This window comes from Bison bison, unplaced genomic scaffold (genome assembly GCF_000754665.1).
Source record: "Bison bison bison isolate TAMUID 2011002044 unplaced genomic scaffold, Bison_UMD1.0 scf7180017864146, whole genome shotgun sequence".
NCBI classification, from domain to species: Eukaryota; Metazoa; Chordata; class Mammalia; order Artiodactyla; family Bovidae; genus Bison; species Bison bison.
The window spans coordinates 2,311,940-2,335,064 of NW_011494718.1; the positions used below are offsets into that span (position 1 = coordinate 2,311,940).

Consider the following 23,125-nt stretch of genomic DNA (forward strand, 5'->3'; position numbering starts at 1 on the left):
TGATGTTGAGCATCTTTTCATGTGTTTGTTAGCCATCTGTATGTCTTCTTTGGAGAAATGTCTATTTAGATCTTTGGCCCATTTTTTGATTGGGTCATTTATTTTTCTGGAGTTGAGCTGTAGGAGTTGCTTGTATATTTTTGAGATTAGTTGTTTGTCGGTTGCTTCATTTGCTATTATTTTCTCCCATTCTGAAGGCTGTCTTTTCACCTTGCTAATAGTTTCCTTTGATGTGCAGAAGCTTTTAAGTTTAATTAGGTCCCATTTGTTTATTTTTGCTTTTATTTCCAATATTCTGGGAGGTGGGTCATAGAGGATCCTGCTGTGATGTATGTCAGAGAGTGTTTTGCCTATGTTCTCCTCTAGGAGTTTTATAGTTTCTGGTCTTACGTTGAGATCTTTAATCCATTTTAAGTTTATTTTTGTATATGGTGTTAGAAAGTGTTCTAGTTTCATTCTTTTACAAGTGGTTGACCAGATTTCCCAGCACCACTTGTTAAAGAGATTTTAAACTAAATACTTATAAAAATTATAATGAAATATTTGCCATTAACAGCATATGCTGAATTTTTAAATCTGAATTAATACAAATAGTTTAATAAGTTGGTCTTTTTAAATTAACATTTGTATATAGCAACTGGCGATTCATAATCAATATAATATTTTGTTCTTCTCTTGAAAGAACTGTAACAGATGTTTCTATGAAAATAATAGTATGAACACCAGCATTTACCTCCTAAATTGTTTATCAGAGGAGTAAAAGATGCATTTTTCTTGAACTTTTAAGTTATTTACCATTTAGATGCTTTGCCCTTTGGGGAAACATCCTCTTTTAAAGAAATGTATTTTTTGTGATGCTACAAAATCTTTGACGGGCCAGCCCAGTTTTCTCTTTTGACCAGAGCGGGGCAGTGTGATCAAAGAGTTTTGCTTGCTGTGCTCACCAAGAGGGCTAGAGTGCCCTAGCAACTGCTCGTCCCAACTCCGCTTTGAACTGAGCACGTTTCTGGCAGTGTGGTTTTTAGATGATGGAAACAATGGAGAATATACATGAGCTTTGTGTTTCCAATGTATCCAGTATGGTAAAGTTCTTTGAGAGCATTTTCTGATGTAAACTGAGTCACGCAGGGCTCTGGGCAGCACAGAAACCACTTCCCAAAGTGCAGACGGATAAAATGCAGTCAGTCACTGGGGTGTGATTTAGAGATCATTTAAAGTTTGTAAAATGCTTCCTCCCCTTGACTTTATTAATTCATTTTTTAGAATTGACCCTATGGAAAATATTGATTTACTTTAATATTTGAAGGAGAAAAGAATTTGTCTCAAAAGTTTTCATATGTCAACTAAAGATGACTACCAAAATATGCCTTCCAATTTTTACTGTCAAGTTGCCAAGTGCTAGTGTAATTTTCTTTTGGAATGAATGGTCTGCAACCTGTTATTTATAATTTAATTGAAAGTTTATTATTTTAGAGATTATGGTTTGCCAGGAAATTTGGATGCAAAATTGCTGGTTTTCTGGCTTTTCATTTGTGGGTGTTTGAGATACAAAATTAGCATTTCCTGAGTCTCATGTACCTTCACAAGTTTTGTGTACAATCTTGGTTTACTGAAATCTCAGTGTTTTTAATGAGGCCAGATCTGTTAAACCAATGGTTATGTCAGTGTATGTGAATTTGGATGTATGCATGTGCTTTTGAACATATCTTTCCTAAATCTTTTTCTTCTTCTTTGCTTGTTGGATTAAGACAATGAAAAAGGATTATGCATAAGAATTAAATGATGTCAGGATTTTAACATATCTGGCATCACATTGGAATTTATTAATGGCTTGTTTAATAGTATGTATTCTTAAAAATACTATAGCTTTACTTAATACTTGAAAGGTTAACATGTGTTTTCTAGCATTCTACAATGTAGTTTTTAAAAGTGTAAGCCTACAATGTTGTTTGGCATTCAAAACCCATAGGAATTTGAGTACTGAATGTTTATGATGTATGACTCACACTGGCTCTAACAGGAGTTTTTTCTTGTATTAAATGGGAAAAACAACTACCACATTTTAACTAAGATATTAAAACTGCTACAGCATTTGGTGCCACCAACAAGAGCTCCATTGTTAGTGAGAAAAGATCTACCCCCAGGGGTACCTCTCCCCTAGTCCTGGGAGGAAGGGTGCCCCATCAGGAAAGACGACTCAGTCCTGATGATGTATTGGCTCATTCGTGGTACAACAGCACATTGCCATGCTAAAATGTTGAATTCTATAGTGAAATTTTATTCTCTATCCCATAAAAATGCATCTGGATTTATCGTGAACAATCTCTACATCTGGTTTCTTGGAAACTGTCTCGTGCTGGATGAACAACTAGACCCAACAACCTACTCTTGGAGCAAAGTTAGAAACACTGCCATGACGGTATTTCATCTATTTCCCTGAATCTAAGATACCATTAATTGTAAGAAGCATCTAACTCCAGATATATTAAAATTGGGGGAAAATTTTAGAATTAATGAAAGAGTAAACAGAGACAGAAAAAGGACTACTCACCCAGAGACAATCACTATTAAAACTTGGAAATATAATCTTCATTCATTTAATACACGGTGTTGTGATTATATGATTATTTGTCTGTCTGCCTGCCTTTTAAGGTGTGAACTCATAGATTCAAAACATTTTAATATTTCACTTGCTTTTATCCCAGGTCTCTAAGATAATGCAAGCTATGACATAGGAGTGTAGTAACTATTTTTGACTACATGATTTGAGAAACTGCAGCATCTGTGAAATAGGCTGCTTCAAGCTGCCTTCACTCTTCTGAACTAATTCATTTGTTTATTTCTTCATTCACTCAGCCAGGCACAATCCTTTTTCTGCTTTGGAAATGGTTGAGTTGTGTAGGCATTGTATTGTTGAGGAATTACATGAAAAATTATATTCATAAAGAGTAAATCTGAAATCAACACTCTGCTCGTCAGAATTATTTATTAATTCCTTATGATTTTGAGGATACATTTCTATTCTCTTTTAGCTTAACAACCAGACACTTCAGTAAGTGATTGTGGTGTTCCTCTCTATTCTCAGCTCCTATCACTTGCCCACCTTTACTCTAGGATAGGGTTATGCAAACCTTTCTCTGTAAAGGGCAAAACAGTGATTGTTTTAGGTTGTGCAGGCTATAGGTCTCCATTATTCAATGCTGATATTGGAGCAAGACATCAGCAGTAGGTCATACATAAACAAATAAATGTAGCTGGACTTCCATGGAACTTTACAAAATCAGGCAACAGGCTGGATTTGGCCAGTGGGCTATAGTTTGCCAACTGCTGCTATATATATATCTAATTAAGGTATCTAAGTTACTTCTTTCTGGTCATCAGATCCAATTACGATGTCATCACAGTAGTGGATCAGTGTGATGAAATACTGGATGCTGAGATGATCTTTATCTCTGCTGAGTAGATGATGGTTGATAGTGGAAGACTTTACATAAACATGTACTGTTGTTCCTGCTGGATGAAAGCAGATCACTTCCGATAGTCCTTATAAATTGGTGTAGAGTGTTGTTCTCATTTCAGTTATTGTATTCTTCAACTCTGTTGGTTGCTATTTATATTTTCCCTTTGTTTAAAACTTCGTGTAGCTTCTCTGTGCATCCTCTTGTTTCCTGTGTTCTTGGATCATCTTTGTGATCATTATACTGAACTCTTTCTCAGGAGGATTACCTATTTCCATGTCACTTAGTTGTTTTTCTGGAGTTTTATCTTGTTCCTTCACCTAGAACATATTCCTCTGCTTTTTTGTCTGAATTATTTTGTCTGAATTTCTATTTTTATGTATGTGGAATATCAGTTATGTTTCTTGACCTTGGAGAAGTGGCCCTCTGTAGAGGATGTCCTATGTCCCAGCAGTACACTCTGTTCTTGTTACTCAAGGGCCAGAGACCAGCTGGTCTTGGGGTAGGTTCTGACCTACATTTGTGAACTCACTTCTGCAGCCCCCTGGTGAGTGAGGCTGATCTGGAGGCTTGTTCAGGATTCCTAGTGGGAGAAGCAGTGCCTCTCCACTGGTGAGTGGAGCTGGGCCTTGACCAGGGTGGGCAGGGCTCTGTCAAGGAGTGCGTCTGGAGACAGCTGTGAGCTCAGGAAGTCTTGAGGCAGCCTGTCTGCTGTGTTCCCACCCTGCTGGTTGTCTGGCCTGAGATGTCCTAGTACTGGAGACTGCAGGCTGTTGGGTGGGGCCAGGTCTCAGTCCCAAAATGTTGGCCTCCAGGAGAGCTCATGCTGATGACCACTCCTCAGTGTGTGCACCACCAGTGTCCTCGTCCCAGAATAAGTCGCAGCTGCCCCCTCCCCTGCCTCCCTAAGAGACCCTCCAAGACCCACAGGTGGTTATGGCCCAGGTTATGCAGGACCTTTTGTCCTTGGTCCCAGTGTGCCTGAGACCTCGGACATGCCCTCCAAGAGTGGAGTCTCTGTTTTCCCCAGTCCTGTGGAGTTCCTGAACTCAAACCTCATTGCCCTTTAAAGCCAAATACTCTGGGGGCTCACTCCTCCCTATGCCAGACCCCCAGGCTTGGGAACCTGACATGGGGCCCAGAACTCTCATTCCTGTGGGAGAACTTCTATGGTATAAATTGTTCTCTAGTTTGTGGGTTGCTGATCCCAGGGAGGGGGTATGGGATTTGACTATATTGCAAGTTCATGCCTCTACCATCGCACTGTGGTTTGCTCTTTATGTCTCTGGATGTAGAATATATTTTCTGGTAGGTTCCAGTCTTTTTTTATCAATGGTTGTTCAACAATTAGTTGTAATTTAGATAGACTTGTGGGAAGAGGTGAGCTCAATTTCCTTCTATTCTGCTATCTGGTCCAGGAAGTCTGAGAGTGTTGGTTCTCAAAAGGTGACCTCCAGAGCCAGTGGTACCATCATCCACAACTGACACGGAGGGCTACTACCAGAGGGCATTTAAAGGATGCTGTGTCCCTCTAACCAAGGCCTTTCCCATGGTCTTTATGAAGGGAGAGTCCTCTGAATTGTTGGTAAATGTAGTCAGAGGAGGGCGGTGGGCATGTCATACATAAATCCATCCTAACGTTCTTCTCATACTTTCCTTTCCTGTATAGTATGCAGGGGAAGGTCTGGCATCTCAAACTCAACAATGATAGGCCACTTGTAACACAACCAATCAAAAGAAACTGTCAAGGGACATAGCTATATGAGTTAAAACATTCAATTCAGAATAGCTAGTAAGCACACTACATCAATAAATCCAGCCTAAACCAAAGTGCTATTTAATCTTTCTGGGTTTCACATTCTTAGAATTGATTTCCACACATTTTGGACAGACTTATCCTAATATAAGTTAGAAAAATCTTGGTATTCTTTGAAAGCTGAAAGCTGTCTCTGACTGAGTCATATTTGCATGTATGCTGAGATCTACCTGCAGTATGTTGAAATCTGTGGGTCTTCATATGGATTTTCCCTTCCAAGAAGGTACTCCTTATATATCTGCTGCCCAATTTGGTTCTGATATTCAGAGAGATTGACTTCCTTAGAAGCTTTCAGCTATTTTGACTATGACCTAAACTATGACTTTAAATCCTCAGCTTATAATTTTCTTTCTGTAAGCTCTCATTGTATTCAGAGATAGCCAGTTCACACCATACTCCTTTTACTATCCCAAGGCCATGGTCAGCACCATTTGGTCCTCTAAGGAATAGGAGTCCTTTAATAGTCAGTTCATCACAATCAAACATGGGTGATAATTTAATTGATTATGATACTATAGTGTGTGTGTGTGTGCATGTGCGTGCATGTGTGTGCACACACACTAAGTCACTTCAGTTGTGTCTGACTGTTTGTGACCCTATGGACTATAGCCCATCAGGCTTCTCTGTCCATGGGATTCTCTATGCAAGAATACTGGAGTTGATTGCCATGCCCTCCTCCAGGAGATCTTCCCGACTCAGGGATCACACCCACGTCTCTTATATCTCCTGTACTGGCAGGTGGGTTCTTTACCACTAGCACCACCTGGGAAGCCCCTGTGATACCATTGCAAGTGATAAATTACTCGTGTTTCATTTCCTTTGGGCAGGAACCCAGCACTGCCTTTAAGGCCAAAGGCATAACCAAACCAGTATCAGAATCCCTGATACCTGGGACCCACTCTTGTTCCAAGTACTGTACCAGTCATATGTAATCAGGAAAACCAGCTGTTAAAATACTGGTATGGAAGGCTGAGTAAGTGAAAAAGGAATCTTGAAGTAACCCAGAAAAAAATAACTATAGGAAAGCAGCTACCACCCCTAATTCTGGGAAACAAAAAGAAGATGAGATTATCAGAACCTAGGAAGAGAAAGAGCAGAAGGGCTTTGTAGAGCCTGGTCTGGGAGAGCCAAAAGAGACAGAAAGTTGTGAGCAGCTGTTACACCAGGAAAAATGGCATTGCTGACAGGGAAAGTAAGAGAACCGGAAGAAGTAGTCCCATCTGCTTTCCTCTGACCTTCAGTCTCCCTTGAGGGTCGCTTTATGGCAGATGCTAACGGGGGCTTAGTGGCAAAGGAGGTCCTGCACAGTTGTGGCATCCGGATCCCCAGCCCCAGCATTGCAGGGCAGAGGAGGGAAGAATGGCTTCAGATCCGAGGCACCATAATTTAGTATACCAATAACTAGTACACCTTGTAAAGGATGGAGGGAGGTGCTGGCAGAAGGAACAACAACATCAAAGACCCCAACAGAAAGACACTTAGCATGTTCAGAGAGCAGAAGGGACATTGGTGGGCCAAGAACAAGCATATGAGAAGAGCTTGGGAAAATAAGCAGAGCCCATATCATATGGGACGTTGTAGCCTGCAGTATGGTGTTTGGTTCCTATTTTGATTGCATTCACTTTATTCCCTCTTACTTGATAAATCTAATTCATCTTTAGGGCCTCAGCTTATACAGAAGGCAACATATACTCAGTTATGTCTTATCATGTGGAATTGTAATTGCCTGCTTATTTATCTGAATCCAGTGCTACACTGTATGTAGCATGAAAGCAGAGAGTGTGTCTTCTTGCCAGCAGTTACATCCTTAGCATGTGGTGTGGTACCTTGGCACTTGCTCTCACTATCTCTGTAGGTTTGTTAAATGAGATATAAATGAGCAATTATCTACTGGTGATAAATCTTCCCTGATCCCCTTCCCCAGTGATTTCACATATTCCACCACACTGTCTATAATTCTCCACTATCACTTTATGGCAAATAGATGGAGAAACAGTGGAAACAGCAGCAGACTTTATTTTTTGGGGGGGCTCCAAAATCATTGGAGATGGTGACTGTAGCCATGAAAGTAAAAGACACTTACTCCTTGGAAGAAAAGTTATGACCAACCTAGATAGCATATTAAAAAGCAGAGACATTACTTCCAGTAGTCATGTACGGATGTGAGAGTTGGACTGTAAAGAAAGCTGAGCGCTGAAGAACTGATGCTTTTGAACTGTGGTGTTGGAGAAGACTCTTAGGAGATCCAACTAGTCCATCCTAAAGGAAATCAGTCCTGAATGTTCATTGGTAGGACTGATGTTGAAGCTGAAACCAATACTTTAGCTACCTGGTGTGAAGAGCTGACTCATTGAAAAGACCCTGACGCTGGGAAAGATTGAGGGCAGGAGGAGAAGGGGACAACAGAGGATGAGATGGCTGGATGGTATCACTGACTCAATGGACACGGGTTTGAGTAAACTCCGGGAATTGGTGATAGATAGGGAGGCCTGGTGTGCTGCAGTCCATAGGGTCGCAAAGTGTTGGACACGACTGAGCAACTGAACTGAAATGAGAGGAATTCTGAGGACCAAGATAATTCAATGATAGTTCAAGATAATTTGGTGGTATCTTTCGAGTGCCTGGCACTTGGTAAATGTATGTTGTATAAATAAATGTGTGTTGCATGAGTGAATGAATTAATCAAATAACTGGAGCTCAGTACATATGTGTCATCTGCATATGGATGGAAACTGAAGCCAGTGAACTGGGAAAGAGGTGGAATGAATTCCTTCCTTCCTCTTTCCCCTTCCCCTTCTCTTCCTTCCTTCCTCTCTCTCTTTGTTCTTTCCTTTCCATGTTTTTTTTTTTTTTAATTAGTCAGCAATATCTGAAGTTACAGAGAAGATAAGTCAGCTAAACATGATCAGTAGATTTTTATAACCAGAAGCTTATTGATGACTGTAGAAAGAATAACTATATATGGCAGTGGTTTCAACCTAGCTGCAGGGAATTTTTAAAAGAAGCTTGGCTATAAAGAGAAGAAAACTTGTTTCTTACAGTTAGCTTCTGTTGCTGCTTAGTTGCTTTGGTCGTGTCTGACTCTGTGTCATCCTATGGACTGCAGCCTTCCAGGCTCCTCTATCCATGGGATTCTCTAGGCAAGAGTACTAGAGTATGTTCCATACCCTCCTCCAGGGGATCTTCCCAACCCAGAGATCAAACCCAGGTCTCCTATATTGTAGGCAGAGTCTTTATCACTGAGCCACCAGGGAAGCCCCTTATAGCTAGAGAAGAGTATAATTTAAGGGGAAAATGTAAAGAGAAAGATTAGAACTGACAGGAAAACTTCAAGAGGGTGTTTGAAGCATTATTTTTGCCATTGAGACAGAAAGCAAGAGGTGGGGTTGAGTACAGATGCAAGAAGCTGAGGGAGCCTTTTTCCCAATGCCTCCATTTCTCTGGGAAATAGGAAGGAAAGTGGTTTGTGAGAGTCAGCCAGCAGGTGGTTGGGTAGAAGACCTGAATAGGAAAGGGGTGACCAAGGAGAACTGGACAGATTGCCAGAGGACAGTGGTATTTCAGTGGCCTCAGTCTATGCTTTTGTGAAGTTTTCTCCAGCCCCAATTATCTGCTGGATAGTCCAGAAGACCAGAGAGATGGTTGACATGATCCTGAACAAGGTTTTGCTGGGATTCTTTTGGAAAAAGTCAGAAGACCTGAGGAAATTTGCAAGGTTTCTAAAGTGTTAATTCATGGGTCTGGACCTGATAGGGAAAGAAATGAATTGAGGAAGGGTATCTATCCGAGACTGGGAGAAAGTAAAAGAGCAAAAGACTATAGGTCTTGAGATCTAAGAGCAGATATATGTATGCGTACACACACACACACACACACTCATCCTTTACTAGGTGTATTTTAAGTATATCCCTAAATATCTTCAGATTCAGATATCCAGTTTTCTTAGTAAGATTATGGAGTTAGATCAAATAATCTCATTTGACTTTTATTTCTTTGGTTCTCAAATTTGATGATGCTGTGTTTGTTCTGGAGGATTATTCTGTGAGGAGGAAGAAACAAAATGAAGCAGAGAAAAGGCTAATGGAGTTCTGCCAAGAGAATGCAGTGGTCACAGCAAACACCTTCTTCCAACAACACAAGAGAAGACTCTACACATGGACATCACCAGATGGTCAACACCGAAATCAGATTGATTATATTCTTTGTAGCCAAAGATGGAGAAACTCTGTACAGTCAGCAAAAACAAGACTTGGAGCTAACTGTGGCTCAGATCATCAACTCCTTATTGCAAAATTTAGACTTAAGTTGAAGAAAGTACAGAAAACCGCTAGACCATTCAGGTATGAGCTAAATCAAACCCCTTACAATTGTACAGTGGAAGTGACAAATAGATTCAAAGTATCAGATCTGATAAACAGAGTCCCTGAAGAATTTTGGATGGAGGTTAGTAACATTGTACAGGAGGCAGGGATCAACACTATCCCCAAGAGAAATAAATGCAAAAAGGCAAAATGATTGTCTGAGGAGGTCTTACAAATAGCTGAGAATAGAAGAGACGTGAAAGGCAAAGGAGAAACAGAAAGATATAGCCATTTGAATGCAGAGTTCCAAAGAATAGCATGGAGAGATAAGAAAGCTTTCCTCAGTGATCAAGTCAAAGAAATAGAGGAAAACAATACAAAGGGAATGACTAGAGATCTCTTCAAGAAAATTAGAGATACCAAGGGAACATTTCATGCAAACATGGGCACAAAAAAGGACAGAAATGGTATGGACCTAACAGAAGCAGAAGATATTAAGAAGAGATGGCAAGAATACACAGAAGAACTGTACAAAAAAGATCTTCACGACCCAGATAATCACGATGGTGTGATCACTCACCTAGAGCCAGACATCCTGGAATGTGAAGTCAAGTGGGCCTTAAGAAGCATCGCTATGAACAACGACAGTGGAGGTGATGGAGTTCCAGCTGAGCTCTTTCAAATCCTAAAAGATAATGCTGTGAAAGTGTTGCACTCAATACGGCAGAAAATTTGGAAAATTCAGCAGTGGCCACAGGACTGGAAAAGGTCAGTTTTCATTCCAATCCCAAAGAAAGACAATGCCAAAGAATGTTCAAATGACCACACAGTTGCACTCATCTCACACAATAGCAAAGTAATGCTCAAAATTCACCAAGCCAGGCTGCAAGAGTACTTGAACCATGGACTTCCAGATATTCAATCTGGATTTAGAAAAGGCAGAGGAACCAGAGATCAAATTGCCAACATCCATTGGATCATCGTAAAAGCAAGAGAATTCCAGAAAAACATCTACTTCTGCTTTATTGATTACACCAAAGCCTTTGACTATGTGTATCACAGCAAACTGTGGAAAATTCTTCAAGAGATGGGAATACCAGACCACCTGACCTGCCTCCTGAGAAATCTGTATGCAGGTCAGGAAGCAACAGTTAGAACCAGACATGGAACAACGGACTGTTTCCAAATTGGGAAAGGAGTATGTCAAGGCTGTCTATTGCCACCCTGTTTATTTAACTTCTACGCAGAGTACAGCATGCAAATTGCCCAGCTGGATGAAGCACCAGCTGGAATGAAGATTGTCGGAATGACACCACCATTATGGCAGAAAGTGAAGAATTAAAAGAGCTTCTTGATGAAAGTGAAAGAGGAGAGTGAAAAAGTTGGCTTAAAACTCAACATTCAAAAATGAAGATCATGGCACCCGGTCCCATCACTTCATGGCAAATGGATGGAAACAGTGAGACTTTGTTTTAAGGGCTCCAAAATCACTGCAGATGGTGACTGCAACCATGAAATTAAAAGACGCTTGTTCCTTGGAAGTAAAGCTATAACTAACCTAGACAGCATATTAAAAAGCAGAGACATTACTTTGCTGACAAAGGTCCATCTAGTCAAAGCTATGGTTTTTCCAGTAGTCATATATGGAAGTGAGAGTCGGACTATAAAGAAAGCTGAGCACCGAAGAATCGATCCTTTTGAACTGTGGTGTTGGAGAATACTCTTGAGAATCCCTTGGACTGCGAGAATATCAAACCATTTCATCCTAAAGGAAATCAGTCCTGAATATTCACTGGAAGGACTGATGCTGAAGCTGAAACTCCAATACTTTGGCCACCTGATGTGAAGAACTGACTCATTAGAAGAGACCCTGATGCTGGGAAAGATTGAAGGCAGGAGGAGAAGGGGATGACAGAGGATGAGAGGTTGCATGGCATGACCAACTCAATGGACATGAGTTTGAACAATGTGCTGCAGTCCGTGGGGTTACAAAGAGTTGGACACGATTGAGCGAATGAAATGAACTGAATTGGACTGAGGAAGAAGCAAGGCATTAATTGAATTCTGAAAGAGACACAAGTGCAATATTTTCAATGTATTTCACATTGTTTAAGTTGTAAAGGGTGCATAGTTTGTAGTGTGAAAACATATATGTGCAAACTATAGTTACATAAAGATCTCATTTATTCTTAATAAAATACTAGGAGGATTGAAGGTAAGTAGAGTGTTATGTTAGAAAACAATGTAGAAAAAAAGGAACAATAAAATGTGACAGTTTCTAAGAAGTCAAAGGAGTATTGAATACAATGGTAAAGCACATTAGAGAATAATTAGGCCGATGGGAGGAAGGGAAGCTGTAAAAATTTGTGTTTTGTTTAAACATGTGAGACATTTTCTAGGTTTGACAAGTGTCAGGATTTTAAAATGTATAGTATATAATACAATATGTAATATATAATTTTATATGTAATGTGTAATAAGATCACATTATAAATGAGTAGATTTATTTTTTTTAAAGGGTCCAAAAATTAAAAGATGCTGTTCTCCATGATATCTTCATAAAGGCAAGGGCCGTACCTCTTTGATTCCCCACCTGTCTCTTTGGCACACAGCACTGTGCTTGGCACTTAATTATGCTCACCAAATATTTGAGGAACAGAGAAAGTAGATGTAACATGATATTGTCCCCATTTTCATAATGTAGGGTGAAACTGGTAAAGGGAATTTTAACAATTTGGAATTTTTAAAAATTCTGTCTGACCAAAGAAAAGGTTATGTTATCACTATGAGACCAAAGTAATCACTTAATTATTACATAATCATTAATGCAATAATATGCTTAATGCCTAATGCTAGGCTGAAATAGTCTGGTGACCTCTGATTATACTCTTTCAAATATTTGGTTCCTACATTATTAGACATTTTTTCTCAAGGTTATTAAAATGCCTGCACGTGATCCCAAATATCCTTTCTCTTTCAACTGGCATAGGAAGAAGTCATGTATATTTATTCTCGTGTAAAATTAGCATATTCCGCTTTTTCCAGAACTCAGTTCTACTAGACCATGATGGCTGAAAATTTACTTTTTATGACATACAAGGTGGAAATGAGTAATTGAAGTTTTTTTGTTAAGTCCAAAGAACAATATTTCGTCTTTTATTGAAGTGTAAATCGCATATGTTAAGTACTATATCTAATGTAGATTCTCATCAGTTAAGAATTTAGGAACATGGTTGAAATGAACTTTTGTGAAGTGCAAATAACTGCAATATCATGGAATAACGTAGTTCAAGTTACTGGCATGAGAAAGCTTTATACCAAAGATGGGAATGACCTGACACTTTTCCCAGGGGAGAAATGAAACCACAGGAATATGGGAAGAATTATTTTCAGATTGCATAGTAATATGGTACCACATTTCTCACGGAGATAGGAGACTGAATACTAAGTAGGAAACAAGATGGCGGGAAACTCTGTCCGTCCGTAACTCCGTGTGCTCAGCTCCCAGCTGGAAGATGAGCAGAGTATTGGAACTGGACACAGCCTCTAACAGAGCATCCATCTACAGAAATCGTCACTTGCCCTGCAAGCTTCCAGTGATGTCATTAAATCACAATTAGTATTAGCAGAAGGAATTAGGAATATGTTGGAGGGTAGCACACTCGTAAGAAAATTTTTATGGAAGGGAGAAATTCTGAAGCATTTACTGTGGTGAAGTCTCATAAGACTTGAAAATCAAGCATTTCAGCCCAGGAGGCTTTTTTTTTTTAACAGCCAAAAGAGTTGGCTTTTGTTTTTTACCTTAATTTGAAGGTTCAATGTCTTGCCTTTTTCATTTATGGTTTAACATATTCATAGGAAAAAATGAAACAGATGAATGCATTCCAAGGGATAATGGTTAAGTTTTTCTCTGTGTTTTCTTTTAGGAATTAATTCCAAGCTTCAGTTTGAAATTATGCCAGGTGCTTCATTCATGTTGTTCCAGATAAATTCGGACACTGGGGAGGTAGTGACGGCCACCACACTTGACAGAGAAGTTCAGGAAGTCCTCACCCTTCGAGGTAAGTGATCCCTCGTCTGTGCTAAACAAAAGTAGGCCGCAGGCAGTTGAGAGGTGAAATTTTACATTGCAGTAGGGCGTCTTTAAATAAAACGTTATTGACCCAGTGCTACCCAGTTAATTTGATCTGAGGCTGTCTGGTAGGGGCAGCATATTTTAGGTGTGAATTAATGGCCACCATCTGTGCCATCTTTTATTTCATGTCAGTACTCGTACGTGATGGGGGAGCCCCTGCTCTGTCCGGGACCACAGTGATTCTCTGCACGGTGAGAGATGAAAATGACCACGCACCAGAGATTGTTGTCCCCAGGGATGACATTGAGGTTCTGGAAAACCAAGAGCCAGGCCTTGTCTACACCTTCTTGGCTTCTGATATGGATGCTGGCAGCAATGGAGCTGTCACGTATCATATAATCGGTAAGAATCATCTTTACTTTAATTCCCCCTGGGGTACCAGTGTGGTTGACACATGTGTCATGGTGAGTATTCTTCATTCAGTACATAGTTCAGTGTCTACAGAACACACACCTGCTAAGAACTAATTGGCGCCCCGGGTCTCCTCTCCTCCTCCTTCCGACAGCTACCCTGACTGATCTACTGCCCTCCAAACTCCTCAAACATCCGCCCTCAACAACTCTTGTTGTTAGTAATCCATTTACATTAAAGGATATACAGATGCAGCAGATAGCTTTTTTTCTATTTTCACTTTTTTCGTATGATCCCTTACTTTTATTATTTTGAGCAATCAGGCCTAGAGGACATAAGTAGAAAAACAGTTTTCTGAGATCTGCAGACCAATGAAACACTTCATATCTATCACAATACTCCAGAGATAAATAATCAAGGTCTTTAGGAACTTCTGCACTAGAAGATAATTTTGTAATATTTTCCCCTTTGGATCAGAGATATAAGATTCTGGCAGAATCATGGAAGGGTTAGCATGGCAAGTTTTGTGAAGGCCACATCTTATTTACCTGAAAAAGAGTGGAGAATTCATTTTTTTAGCACATGTCAGAGCACACATAGAATGATAATGAGATGGAGCTAGAATAACGCACAAAGAGAAGCTGTTTTATGGTGTAGAAACAGCTGTGAGGCTCACTCTGGAAGCTATCACTGTCTATTTACTAAAATTCCCATAACCAAGCCATGTTTTCTGTGTACCACCCAGTTTACTCCAAAATGAGAATGGTTTTTATTGTCATTTCCCCTGATTAGAAAATGATATATAATTGCAGAATTTATATACAATTTATGAAAAACAACAGTAATAAACAAAAATCTTATATCTTGCAGAGATAAGTAATTTGATATTTTTGAAAATCGCTTTTCAATGAATCTCAGTGAATGCAGACACCAATCTTACACTACTGAATAATTTATATACACTGTTTTATTATCTCCTTTTAAAAGTAATACACTGTATAAATGTTTCATGTTGTTGACTATACATATATTAGGATTTCTAATATGCATATTATAACATGATTTATCTTAATCATCTCCTTTTGTGCTAATTTAGATATTGAACACTCTATAATAAAAATGCTGTTGTGAACACACTCAATTATTTCCTTATGATAATATATCTGGATTATTTGTCCAAGGACATATATATTTTAAATGATCACATATATTGTCATACTACTACTACTAAGTTGCTTCAGTTGTGTCTGACTCTGTGCAGCCCCATAGACGGCAGCCCACCAGGCTCCCCCATCCCTGGGATTCTCCAGGCAAGAACACTGGAGTGGGTTGCCATTTCCTTCTCCAAAGCATGAAAGTGAAGTTGCTCAGTCGTATCCGACTCTTAGCGATCCCATGGACTGCAGCCTACCAGGCTCCTCCATCCATGGGATTTTCCAAGCAAAAGTACTAGAGTGGGGTACCATTGCCTTCTCCATATATTGTCATACTATCATCCAAAAGGATGATAATCTCTCAAACTAACTTTGAGAAGCCCAATTTTTAAGAATAAGCCCAATTATTATCTCTTTCTTTGCTGTAGCAGTGGAATAGATACTTTTCCTTCTCTGTAAACTCTACCTGTTTTCTGAAACTTCCCAAATCAATTGTGGTTAAGAACCAGGGCTGGTGTTTTTTAAAGTTTGCAATCTGTTGTGATTGATGCTTTTGTAAAATACAATAAATATAAATTATTGGGAGAAAAAAAGGCATACAAAATGCAAGCCCCAATTTAAAAAAAGATATTACTATATTACAGAGATATAAGATTATTATGTCATATTGCTATAAATTTCTCTAAATGTTTACTCTCAATTTATTGTATTTATTTTGTTGAGGACTGGGTATAAACAATCCCCAGACTGCACCAGTCGCCTTTCATTGCATCAAGAACATTCTTTTTGACCACTCACCTTCCTTTCCCATATGGTCAACATTTCCCTCGCTACTGGCTTTTCCAATCAGTTTTTTTAGTCTCTCCTATCCTGAAAAGCATAGATGTCTCCCTTCATCCTCTGTCTCTTTTCCTTCACAATCAAATTTCTTAAAAATCGGTGTCTACACGCTAGTTTCTATGTCTTTATTTCGCTTTAATTTCTTAGCTTGCTGCAATATACAGTCCACTGAAGTCACTCCGCTGAAACTACCCTTGTTGAAAGCACAAAAGACCTTGTTGTTGCTAAATGCGTTGGATCTTTTTTCAGTTCTTAGTTGCGCTGCTTTGTGTCTTTGTGTGCCATGCCCTGGATGCTTGGCCTCACTTTTACTTCAAAAGCCATTACTTTCTCCTGATTCTTCATCTGTCTTTCCAGACAAGCCTTCCCAATGTCCTTTTTATTCTCTGACTTGTTAGAGTTTCCTGGATCTTTTTGGTATATCTCTTTCTTTTCTCCTAGACACACTCTTACTGGTAGCTTCATCCAGTCCCTGTTTCTAGTTACCACTGAACTTTAATATCCCCCTATCTTGACTACATCCTAGATCTAAGTCCCATTAAAGGCTATTTTAAAAATTGAAGTGTATACTTCTGTTAGTTTCAGATGTGCAACATAATTCAATGTTTTTATAGAGTATACTCCATATAAAGTTATTATTAAAATGTTGACTGTATTGCCAGTGCTGTACATTACATCCTTGTAACTTCTTTCTTTTATACCTAATAGTTTGTACTCCTGATTCCCCTTCATGTACTTTGCCCCACCTCCATGACTCCCAATACTATGTTAAGTAGAAATGATGAGAGTGGGAATACTTATCTTATTCCTGATCTTAGAGGAAAAGTTTTCAGCTTTTCATTTTTGGTATGATAGCTGTGGGCTTGCCATATATGGCCTTTATTGTGTTGAAGTATGTTTCCTCTTTACCAACTATGATAAGTGATTTTATCATAAATGAATGTTGAATTCTGTCAAATGTTTTTTTCGGTGTCTATTGAGATGATCATATGGTTTTTATTCTCCCTTTTGTTAATGTGGTATAACACCTTGATTGATTTGTAGATGTTGAACCATCCTTGCATCCCTGGAATAAATTTTATTTGATCATGAATAAAAATCTCTTTTCTGTATTTGTTGAATTTGGTTTGCTAATTTTTATTGAGCATCTTTTCATTTCAGGAATATTGGTGTGTAATTTTTTTATAGTGTCTTTGTCTGGTTTAGATAGGGCTTCATAGAATGAGTTTGGAAGTCCCTCTTCTTCAATTTTTGGTATAGTTTAGGAAAGATAGACTTCAACTCATCTTTAAATGTTTGGTAGAAACTCTCCAATTCTGGTGTGTTCCTGGTCTTTGGTTTGTTGGAGGTTTTTGATTATTGATTCAATTTCATTAATAGTAATCACTGTTCAGTAATCACTTTCTTCCTGATTCAGTCTTGGAAAAGTATATATTTCTAGATATTCTTCCATTTCTTCTAGGCTGTCCAATTTTCTGGTGTATAGTTGTCAATAGTATTCTTTTATGATTGTATCTCTGTGATATTGGTTGTAATTTCTCCTTTTCTATTTCTAATTTTATTTAGATTTTCTCTTATTTTCTTGATGAGTTTCTGACTCATCTTAATCAACTTTGTTTATCTTAAACAACAGTGCTTAGTTTCACCAGGCTTTTTCTATTTTTTAAAATTTGGTCTCTATTTTATTTACTTCTCTGATTTTTATTATTCTCTTCCTTTTGTTGACTTTGGGCTTTGTTTGTACTTCTTTTACTAGTTCCTTTAGATAGAAAGTTAAGTTATTTAAGATATTTCTTGTGTTTTGAGTTAGACCTGAATTACTATAAATTTCCCTCTAAGAACTCCTTTTGCTGTGTCTCATAGATTTTGAAAGTTGTGTTTGTTTTTTTTTTATTCACCTCAAGCTATGATTTTATTTCCTCTTTGTTGATCCATTGGTTTTCTAGTAATATATTATTTAGTTTCCACATGTTTGTTTATTTTCCAGTTTCCTTCCTGTAATTGATTTCTAGTTTCATAGCACTGTAGTCAGAAAAGGTTGATATGATTTCAATCTTCTTAAATGAATTGAAGATTTTTCATGGCTTAGCATGAGACCTGTCCTGGAGATCTAGTGTCCATGTGCACTTGAAAAAGAATGTGTTTTCTTCTGTTTTTAATGCAACGATTTGTAAATATTAATACCTGTTAAGTCCTTCTGGTCGAATGTGTCATCTAATGTATCCCTTATTGATTTTCTGCCTGTTCATTTATGTAAGTGGGTTATGAAAGTTCTCTATACTTATTGTATTTCTGTCAGTTTCTCCCTTTATATGTGTTAGTATTTACTTTATATATTTAGGTGCTATTGTACTGGGGCATTTATGTTTATGACTGTTATATCTTCTTCTTGATTTGACTTGTTTATCATTATATGATTGATGCCCTTCTTTGTCTTTGTTATAAACTTTGTTTCAAAGTCTATTTTGTGTGATATGAATATTGTTATCTCTGTTTTCTTTTTATTTCCATTTGTGTGGACTATCTTTTTCCATCATTTTACTTTCAAGTGTGTGTGTCTTTAGATCTGAAGTGAGTCCCTTGTAGGCAGGATATAGATGGTATGTTTTCTAATCCATTCAGCCACCCATGTCCTGATTGGAGCATTTAATCTATTTACATAAAGTAATCATTGATAGACATGTACTCACTGACATTTTGTTACTGTTTTCTAGTATTACTTTTTGCAGTTTTTCTATGTTCTTTTCTTGTTCCTCTAGTCTCTTCCCTTGCAGTTTAATGATTTTCCTTAGTCTTATGTTTGGGTTATTTTCTCTGTTTCTTTGTGTGTCCACTGGAGATTTTTGATTTGTAGTTACCATGAGGTTTATATATATATATATATCAATTATATATAGTTGTTTTAAAGTCATAGTTGTTTAAATTCAAACATATCTTGAAACACATCTACCTTTTTCATTTTATTCCCAACACACTTTATGGTTTGGTTTTATATTGTACATTTATATCTGTACCCTTTCAGTGTTTATCAGAGTTATATTTGATTTTATAATTTTTATCTTTAACGTTTATGCCCTCATATAAGTGGTTGATTCACTGTTTTTACTATATACTTATAATTATCAGTGATTTTTTTCTTCATATCATTTTTTAAAATTTCTTGTTATAAGGTTTTCTTTTTCACTTAAAGAAAACACTTTAATGTTTCTTGTAAGGCCAGTTTAATGGTAACAACCTCTTTTAGTTTTTGCTTGTTTGGAAAACTCTTTCTCTCTCCTCAAGTCTGCATGGTAACCTTGCTGGATAGAGTGTCCTTGGTTGCAGGTTCTTTCAGCACTTTAAATATGTCATGCTACTCCCTCTGGCTTGCAAGATTTGTGATAAGATATCAGCTAATATTTTTAGTGGTTTCCTTTTAAGTGACTCTCTTCCTGCCTTTAAAATTCTCCCATTCACTCTTTAAAATTTTTTCATTTTTATTATGATATGACTTAGTGTGAACCTCTTTGAGTTCATCTTGTTTAGGCCTCTCTGTGCTTCTTGGACCTGGATATCTGTTTCCTTTTCAGGTTAGTGATATTTTCAGCTACAATTTCATCAAATAAGGTTATGCCCCTTTCTGTCTCTCTTCCTCTGCGACTCCTATAATGCTAATGTTAGTATGCTTGATATTTTCCTAGAAGTCCCTTGTTGAATTCTCCAGGAGAGAATACTGGAGTGGGTTGCTATTTCCTTCTCCAGTGGATCTTCCCAACTCAGGTATCAAAGCCAGGTCTACCACACTGCAGGGCGGATTCTTTACTATCTGAGCCACAAGGGAAGCCCAGAAGTCCCTTAAATAATCCTTTTGAACTTTTTCTTTTTGCTGTTCTGATAAGGTGACTTCCACTATTCTGTCTTCCAGGTCATTCATGTGTTTCTCTGTATCACCTAATCTGTGGTTAATTCCTTCTAGTGTATTTCTCCTTTCAGTTATTGTATTCTTCAGCTCTAATTGGTTCTTTATTATATTTTCTAGTTCCTTTTGAAGTTCCCACTGTATTTTTGTATCCTTTTCCTTATGAAAAGGATGTTCACAAGTTTGATTAACTTTTTTTATGACTTTTGCTTTGAACCATTTATCAGATGAATTACTGTCTCATTAGGCTTCCCTTCACCCAGGGTTTTATATTGCTCTTTGTTTTGTAACATATTCTACTGTCTTTTCATTTTGTTTGATGAAATTAAGGAAAACATGCACATCTTGGTCTTGAAGCCATGTCATTGTATTGGATCATCCCTATGCAGTCTCCCTATGCCCCGTGGATTAGGCAGGAGAGCTGGATCTAAAGTGACCATGGGCCATGCCTTTTCTCGGGGTGTGCTAGCAGTCACTGCCATGTTGAGGGGCAAGGCCAGGTTTGGAGAGGCTGGAGCCACAATCCTGAGTGAGGTTATCATATCCTTGGTGCTATAGAGTTTCTGTCTTGGCCAGGGGTAGCGATGGGATCCAAGAGGCTGGAAGAGGAGCCTTGAGCCAGCCCTGGCCTTTCCCAAGGTGCACTGGTGATTCTGCTTTGTCACAGCCTGGGGCTGGAGCAGGAGGGGCTGAGGTCAGAGCCTGTCTCAGATGGGGTGAGGTGTGCTGGGGTGGTCACGGTGGGCTGGTCGGAGCACCAGGCAGGTTGCCACCGTGCCAGGACTGGGAGCAAACAATTGTGTCCATGCTCTCCAAAAGCAGAATCTCCATTGCCTACAGGCCTCCATTAAGCCCCACTGGTTTTCAAACTACCTAAAAGGGCTCATATTCCCAGTACTTATCTCCAGGCTGGCATGCCCGATATGGGGCTCAAATCCCTAAGAACTAAGGGAAGATCCCTGAGCCTGTGAAATCTTATTCTGTGTTACCCACCAAGTGTGTGGGTCCTGACAAGACTTCTTCTTCTTCTCTAATACTAGACTCCTTGTGGTTCTTCCTTTATAATCTTGGTTTTAGAAGATCAAGTCTGCTAGACTTCAGGTCAGTTTAAGAGAGAATTTCTTTTTATATCAATGCAATTTTGTCTTTCTAAGAGGAGGTAAGCTCAGGGTCTTCCCACTCCACCATCTTGATCCCACCTTCTAATTATTTTTTATTTTCTACTTTCTTTCTTTTTACAATGAGAAAGTAGAATTAGGATCAGTGCCTTTGACTAAAAATAAATAGCATTTTTGTCCACACTTCATGTCCTGTGGTGAACTGTGGGCTTTGCTCTATACCATCCTGACTCTAGGGCTCCCTGTCAAAGGATTTTCAAAGGAAAATAATGGGTTTCATACAAATATAAAACTGACAACTTCCAAAGGTTTTTATTCAACTCATTAGTTAATAAACAAGACAAAAAGATGTTAAAATTGGTTCAAGGAGAAATCTAAGAAACACACACATGCACACAGAGAGAGAAATTAAGAGATTCTGAAATGCAGAAGAGTTCTAGCCACAGGACAGTAATCATTGCCATTCCACCAGACACAATTAATTTGGATTTCTGTGAACATGAACTGTTTTCATTATGTATTTAGTTTTCAGCAATTTACAGAAATAAAATGCCTGAAAGACAATGAAGATAAAATACCTGGAAGACAATTCTGATGTCAAAACCAGACTAGTCACACACTGATCTTTATTTTTACCATAGAACATCCACTTATTATTTCCTTCCATTTCAAATTGTTTCAGCATTTTTTCCTGATAGCCTCAAGGACCCAGTCTTCATGTCCAATAGCATCTCATTATCAGTGTGTCTAAAACTGAACATCACTCCCTTTTCATTCACCTCATCACGATCTGGCTGCTTCTAGAGTTTCTTCAAGTGCTCAGCCTTTTTTGCTCAATGTGTCCTTAAAAAATCTCATTACAGATGTAAGCACTGAAAATCCTTGTTCACGCTTTTTACATTGTAGACAGATTGTTGTTATAGTAGTAACATTTCTTAAACTCCTTCTGATATGTGTCCCCAAATCCATTAATGGCTTTTATTATCTATTTATTTACTACTTAGGAACTTGAAACTGAAAGTTGCTCAGTCGTGTCTGACTCTTTGTGACCCCAATGGACTGTAGCCTGCCAGGCTCCTCTGTTCTGGAGAGGTCAAAGTACTGGAATGGGCAGCTGTTCCCTTCCCCAGGGGATCTTCCCAGCCCAGCACTCAAACCCAGGTCTCCTGCATTGCAGGCAGATTCTTTACTGTCTGACCCACCAGAGAAGCCCAAAGAATACTGGAGTGGGTAGCCTATCCCTTCCCCAGTGGATCTTCCCAACCCAGGAATTGAACCAGGGTCTCCTGCATTGTGGGCAGATTCTTTACCAACTGAGAATAGGCCCTAAAGTTTAGTTCATAGCAAAGGTCCTCTCCAAAAAAAATTATGTATCCCCCCAGGCATTCAAGTCAGTTCTTGTTTCAACGTGAAACGCCAGCATTGGGAATGCCCCCTTACCTGGCAGCCTAGAAACTTTCACACCCTGATCTGGTACACCTTGGTCAGGTTAGGAGGGGTGAGAAGTGAACCTTTCTTTTATAATTTGTAAGAAGGGTAGTTATAAAGTGATTTTGGGAAAGACAAACCCATGTGATCCTATGGGTTTTCTCAGGCAGAACCATTTTCGAAATAAGGATATGTAAATAAACTTCTGGTTATTGCCCTAAAACTTACCTGTTTCCAGATACTCTTTAGATAGTTTTATATAACCCCAGCATCCTCAGGGAGAAATATCAATAACCTCAGATATGCAGATGACACCACCCTTATGGCAGAAAGTGAAGAACTAAAGAGCCTCTTGATGAAAGTGAAAGAGGAGAGTGAAAAAGTTGGCTTAAAGCTTAACATTCAGAAAACTAAGAGCATGGCATCTGGTCCCATCATTTCATGGCAAACAGATGGGGAAACAGTGGAAACAGTGGCTGACTTTATTTTGGGGGGCTCCAAAATCACTGCAGATGGTGATTGCAGCCATGAAATTAAAAGATGCTTACTCCTTGGAAGGAAAGTTATGACCAACCTAGACAGCATATTAAAAAGCAGACACATTACTTTGCCAGCAAAGGTCCGTC

The 23,125-nt window shown here is 38.7% G+C and overlaps 1 protein-coding gene across 1 annotated transcript in view; it reads left to right on the forward strand.

Annotated features, from left to right (window-relative positions):
* Nucleotides 1-23,125, forward strand: part of DCHS2 (dachsous cadherin-related 2) — a 323,756-nt gene that overhangs the window by 213,574 nt on the left and 87,057 nt on the right. Inside the window, exons 12-13 of the mRNA XM_010840797.1 lie at nucleotides 13,502-13,636; nucleotides 13,843-14,052. Coding sequence (XP_010839099.1) covers nucleotides 13,502-13,636; nucleotides 13,843-14,052 — 345 coding nt within the window. The remainder of the gene's footprint in view (nucleotides 1-13,501; nucleotides 13,637-13,842; nucleotides 14,053-23,125) is intronic.